Source organism: Ceratotherium simum, chromosome 2 (assembly GCF_057802395.1).
Source record: "Ceratotherium simum simum isolate JZ-2026a chromosome 2, ASM5780239v1, whole genome shotgun sequence".
NCBI lineage: Eukaryota > Metazoa > Chordata > Mammalia > Perissodactyla > Rhinocerotidae > Ceratotherium > Ceratotherium simum.
Genome location: NC_141901.1, coordinates 18,642,467 through 18,648,466, shown reverse-complemented (window position 1 = coordinate 18,648,466; position 6,000 = coordinate 18,642,467). Strand labels below are relative to the sequence as shown.

Sequence of the window (6,000 nt, the reverse complement as noted above, 5' to 3'; positions counted from 1 at the left end):
TCCTCAGGGAGGTTTTGCTGATTTTCACTTTTCCAGGGCAGCAAGGAAAGGAATCTTAAATCTGTTATTTTAGAGACTAGTAAACACATTAGTCCCCAGTGAGAAGCCTCATCTCTTGTTCACAGACGGAGGGAGAAGTCGTAATTCGCTGTCACATCTGTCTCCTAATTTTGGCATTTGCAGGAAATCGGTCCCCTCTGAGCTTCCTAAGCCTTCATAAAAGTTATCTCAGACCCAGATGGACACCCAAGACCATCCCGCCTCGGAAATGTGTTAATTGCTCATATCGGCTCAAGGTAAAAAAATAAATACATCGAGACAGTCTATGAGGTGATGAGAAAGTGAGCAAAGAATTCATTTAAGACTGAAAAGTACTATTCTCGCATCCAACACCCTCATTTAACAAGGTGTGGAAATTCAGGCCCAGGGAGGTGCATCGACCTGCCAAGGTTGCCCTGAGCCTGGGGGCACGGCCCTGGCCAGAAGCTGCCGCAGAGGCAGGTGGAAGATGGAGGGGACCAGCTGGGTGACAGCAGAAACGTTTTGGGGAACTGATTCATCCCAGGCAGTATCTGATGTACTTCCTCCCTCCTGCACACTCCGCCCCCATCTGCCCTCTCTCTGTCTCTTTCCCTTTTTCTCTCGTGGCAGGGTGATGCGTCAGTTGCTGAAATGTGGGGACATTTCCGGATGCCTTTGCAACACGGAGAAGTTGTCTTAAGAGAGGCTGGACCCCATTCTGAGCACCAGGCCAGGAAAGCAAAGGCCTGAGGGCAGCCCCGCTGTGGGAGACGTCTGCTGGTCCTCTCCCTGTCTCCTGGCAGCGCTCACAGCCTCCTGGTTGGCACCTGACCATGTCCCTGGCTGAGGCCATCAGCCTCTGGAATGAAGGGGTGCTAGCAGCTGACAAGAAGGACTGGAAGGGAGCCCTAGACGCCTTCACCGCAGTCCAGGACCCTCACTCCAGGATTTGCTTCAACATGGGCTGCATACACACAATCCTGGAAAACATGCTGGAGGCAGAGAAGGTGAGTGGAGGTGCCTCTCCCCGGGGCCTCCTCCTGCCTTTGTAAGTAGTGGTTCCCAGCCCTGGGCATTTTAGAAACCTCTGGGGAGCTTTAAAAGAACAAAAGCTGCCCAGGCCACACCTCCAGAGATCCTGTTTAATTGGCCCGGGCAGGGGCCTGGGCAGCCATAGTTTTTAAAAGCTCCCCAGGTGGTTCTAATGGGCAGCGGAGGCTGGGAAGCACTAGCTGGGGGCTATGCCCTCCTTTCTTCTCCATCTGCTAAGTTCAAATCATTCTGGAATCCTTCTTGAACACCTTTATGAAGACACCTCTAGTTATGTTTTCTTCTTTGAACTTCTGCTAACCACAGGATCTCCATCTTATTGCTTTGCACCTCTTTTGGCTTTCCCAGAATTTCTCATGGGCGAGCTGTGTCTGCCCAAGAGATCAAGAGGAGGCACTTAAGAAAACTAGGTTTTATTTCAAGTGACAGTTCTGATCAATGATGTGGGGCACTCTTTTGAGGATTCTGAGGCTGGCAGAAGGAAGTCATGTAATTGATTCATGATGTCTGCCAAGGGCACGGTGTGGGATGTCTTAGCATCTTTTTCAAATATTTTTTCTCTCTCATATTCCCTAATATCGGGTTGAGTATTTTCAATAATCACTTTTTGGATTGGTCCTGGTAAGCAGAAAGGATATGAAGTTTGGAAGCAGAAGATCTAGGATCCAATCCCAGCTCTGCCTCTCTCTGGACCTTTGTGCTTCAGCAAGTCATGTGGACTTCTGGCTCTCAGTTTCTTGAGAGGTTCAACATCATGAGGCTTAAGTGAGGCACCAACTATGAAAGTGCTGTGTAACTTCACATCACTATGTACATGTTAGTTCTTATTTTCACCTCTTACTGCCAGTCTTTGCAAGGAGACGTGGACAGATAACTGACTCCCCAGCACCCTCAAAGAGCCAGTTCCTGCCACAGCCATCCTCACTGTGACCAGCTGATGAGCAAAGAAGAGGAGAGAAGCCACTTGAATGCCCGCGAGGCCCAACAGGTCCATCTCAGGCTCCAGGGTGGGCAGACAGGAGCACGCGAGGGCCCCCACCTCCTCTCAGGGCCCTGCCCGGGGGCTGAGCAAAGAGCACCACAGATTCTGAGGGCTGCCAGAGACAAAGTGCACACTGTCGGGGAGAAGAAGCCGGCAACGCAACGCATAGCAGCCCGTCTGGGGGCAGGGATGGAGCCGGGCTGGTTGCTTCTGCCTCGACGGGCACTCCCAGGAAAGGCTATGCTGGCACCGTGCACCTGTCAGCTAGCTCACTCCCACGCCTTCCTCTCCCTGCTCTGGATTTCTCCTCGCATCCTTCTGCTGCTGACCTTCTCACTCTCTGCCTTTCTTTGGTTTCCTGCTTGAGTCCTTGCTACTGGCATTTTATATGCATTCTTTGTTGTTATTATTTTAATTGTATAACATCTATATCATGAATTTATGTAATAAACAAATATAATAGTGTATATAACATTTTAATTGTTATTTTCATAATTACTTTTACCTATTATTTTAATCTTGTCAGTAATTGTGAAAGGCAGATTTTAATATCCCCATTTTACAGAGGAGAAAAATAAGGTTCAAGGAGATTAGGTAGATTGCCTCACGCCGTGCCACTAGAAAGTGACAACACAGGGCGTTTTCACCCCGCCTGTCTGACCCCTGAGCCTCCTGTCACCTTCTAGACACCATCTGTTCTCCTGACGCTTCTTGCCTCACCCTCTGGCTCATCTCACACCCCCTCACTGCCCGGCTCCTCAGCCACCTATGGGCCCTTCTCTCCGCAGGCCTTCACTAAAAGCATTAATCGAGACAAGCACTTGGCGGTGGCCTACTTCCAACGAGGGATGCTCTACTACCAAATAGAGAAGTAAGTGGTCCAGTGTTGCACAAGCTGGGGAAGTTCGCAGAGAAACCCGGAGAAGGTCTCTGTGCTGCTAGACTTGGGGTTTGGGAAGTATCTCCCAACCTCTGTTGAAAAGCGTGACTGGACCTTCTCTGGGAAGTTACTCAATAAATCAGCACGAGGTGGGAGCCCTGCCGGGGGAGGGAATGCAGACCTGCCAATTATAAACCAGCTGTGTCACAGCTCACAATGAGCCTGTGTAACCACCACGGCCTGGTATTCAGCTGGTGTGGCACCCCACCAGCGTCCCTGATGGGTCATAGCCTGGGCTGTGCTGGTTGTAAGTATTTTGGCCACCAAGGGGACAACCATGGTGGTCTGCTATTAGGAGGTATTGCGCTGTCACACAATGAGGATTATCCTGAAACCACATCAAAACCTTCCTTCATTCCTGCAGAATGTGATTTCAAAAGCCTGGTTTAATGCATTCAGTGAAATCCAATTCAGACACCAAAATGTAAATATGAACTATTAACATTATATGTATAAGAATATATTAATACAGATAAATAAATAGTATATATATTAATATGGAAAAAAGTTCACAGTAGATGTTAAATTTAAAACCAGATTTCAAAACTGTATGCATAACACAATTCCATTTCTGGTTCACAGCGTAGTCTGGAAGGCCACAGACCAAAATGTTGTCAGCAGTTCTCTCTGGGTGGTGAAATTATAAGGATTTCCATTGTCTTCTATCAGCCTATCAGTATTTTTTGGTGCGTCTACAGTCAATACAAAATAATTAATAAAAAAATAAGTAGAAAATGAAAGTTAATCTCAATTCCCATTCCCCTTCCCAAAATACCCCAATAACAAATATACAAAAAACAAAGAAAAAATATTTTAAGCATCAATTTAAGATATTTTAGGGGATGGCAAACTGACTCTTTGTAGAAATTGTTCCATTAGTGGGCACAAGTTCTAGGGAAGAAGAATTTGGCTCAGGCTAATGAAGAACTTTCAGAAATGGTTGGAGCATGGAGTGGGCGGGTGTGTGTGTATGTGTGTGTGTTTGTGTGTGTGTGTGTGTGTGTGTGTGCTCTCACCCGTGCGCACACAGAGCAGGTAAGGTAGGGTGTTGGTGGGGCAGAGGGGAGGCCTACAGAGAATGTCTAGGCACTGGGGAGAGGGCTGGGCTCTGATCCTGTGCAACCTGGAAAGGCTTTGTTCCTACAGTTTAGTCAGAAACAGAGCCTGTAAGGCAGCTGTGCTCAGCTGTTGCCAGGGGCAACTACAAGAAGCTCAGAGGACTTCCAGGATGTAGATGTGGTCAATTACCTGAATGAAGACCAGTAGGAGTGAAGTCTTTCCTCCACCCTTCCCCCCAAAAACCCCACAGACACAGAGGCAATCTGAGGAGAGAGAGCCTGAGATTGAGAGAAGCTGTCCAGGCATTTACCTTTTAGCGGCCTCTTGCCTCTGTCTTCCTTCTTAACATCCTTCTCGTTCTCATCCTCCCTCCCTCATCCCCTAGGTTCTCCAGATGTATAGGATATGCAGGGAGGCCTGGGCACAAATCCTCCGGTTGATCTTAAATCTCAAAAGACAAACTCCAAGGCTGTCCTTTAATTAGCTCTAAGACCTATAATGAGGAGAGACAACTGGCAAAGAGGGAAGGCTCCCAGAAGAAGTTTCGATGTGAAAATACCCAGAAGTCTCGGAGTCTGAAGGGCCCAGATTTTGAGTGAGTCAGAAAGATCTTAGAAAGATCTAGGAATAAGACCCAGGATTCAGTTAGTCTGTGATTGATAATAGTTAAACCTGAGAGAAAAGTCTTCCAAATTTTATCTTTAATTCAATAACTACCTCTTGAGGAAATAATATAAATGAGGCACTCTTCTCCACCCTGTGCCACCTTCTTTTCTTTTGCTCAATCCATAGGCATTGGTGTCCCCTCTCCCAAGGTTCTGCTCTTGATCCTTTTCCCTTTTATCCCTGTAACAGTGTTGGTAAATGATAAAATTTATGGGCTCTCTTCCCAGGAACACACACACAAGCACATACATACTTTTACGTGCAGTTTCAGGGGGTTCAGTGTCCCCTGAAAATCTATGTGTGAACCCTTAACGGATCCCACCACCCTCTCCCATGGCATTGACTTCCATCTGTAGCCAGCCAGCTACTAAGTCTCTACCTGGTATCAGCCCAGAATGTCTCTTTTCCTAAACCTTGTCAAGTTGACTTCTTAAATATCGCTTAAATCTACCCATTTCTCTCCATCCCCACCAGCACTGCCCTGGTTTGGACTCTCATTTTTCACCACGACTATTGTAATCACTTCCGAACTGATATCCCGGCCATCAGTCTTGTCTTCTCCATGCGTATTCCAGAGTGGTCTTCTTAAAAAATATATGTGATCTGGGGGCCGGCCTGGTGGCGTAGTGGTTAGTTCATTCGCTCTGCTTCGGCAGCCCAGGGTTCGCAGGTTCGGATCCTGGGCGCAGACTGACACATCACTCGTCGGGCCATGCTGTGGCGGTATCCCATATACAGGGTGGAGGAAGATGGGCACGGATGTTGGCTCAGAGCTAATCTTCCTCAGCAAAGGGAGGAGGATTGGCAGTAGATGTTGGCTCAGAGCCAGTTTTCCTCATCCCCCGCCCCCACCAAAAAACATATATATATACGTGTGATCTGCTTAAGAACTTCCAGTGGCTCCCATTACTGTAGGGTAAAGGCCAAATTCCCTTGTCTGTTCCTATGTGGTCCAGCCACTGTCTACCCACTCATTCATCCTCTGTGCGTTTGCCCCAGACACACTCAACCACTAGGGCAGCAACCACTCTGTTTCTGCCTCCTTTTATACCATCTGTCTGCTCTATGACAGATATTTGCCTGTATTTTTGTCTCCTCCACCACTCTGTGAGTTTCTCGCGAGGAGAAATCTTTCCTTTTTCACTCTTACATTTCAGTATCAAGTATAGTAATTAATAAATGTTTATTGAATTAATTAAACAAAAGTGAGCAAAATATAGCCTCTGCTTTAAGGAACTTATAAATTAAAAGGAGAGAACAGGTCACGAACACTAGTTACTAT

At 47.2% G+C, this 6,000-nt stretch overlaps 1 protein-coding gene across 1 annotated transcript in view; it reads left to right on the top strand.

Annotated features, from left to right (window-relative positions):
• The first annotated feature begins 639 nt into the window (after window positions 1-639).
• Window positions 640-6,000, top strand: part of NCF2 (neutrophil cytosolic factor 2) — a 30,609-nt gene continuing 25,248 nt past the window's right edge. Inside the window, exons 1-2 of the mRNA XM_087438816.1 lie at window positions 640-1,028; window positions 2,842-2,924. Coding sequence (XP_087294942.1) covers window positions 855-1,028; window positions 2,842-2,924 — 257 coding nt within the window. The 5' untranslated portion in view covers window positions 640-854. The remainder of the gene's footprint in view (window positions 1,029-2,841; window positions 2,925-6,000) is intronic.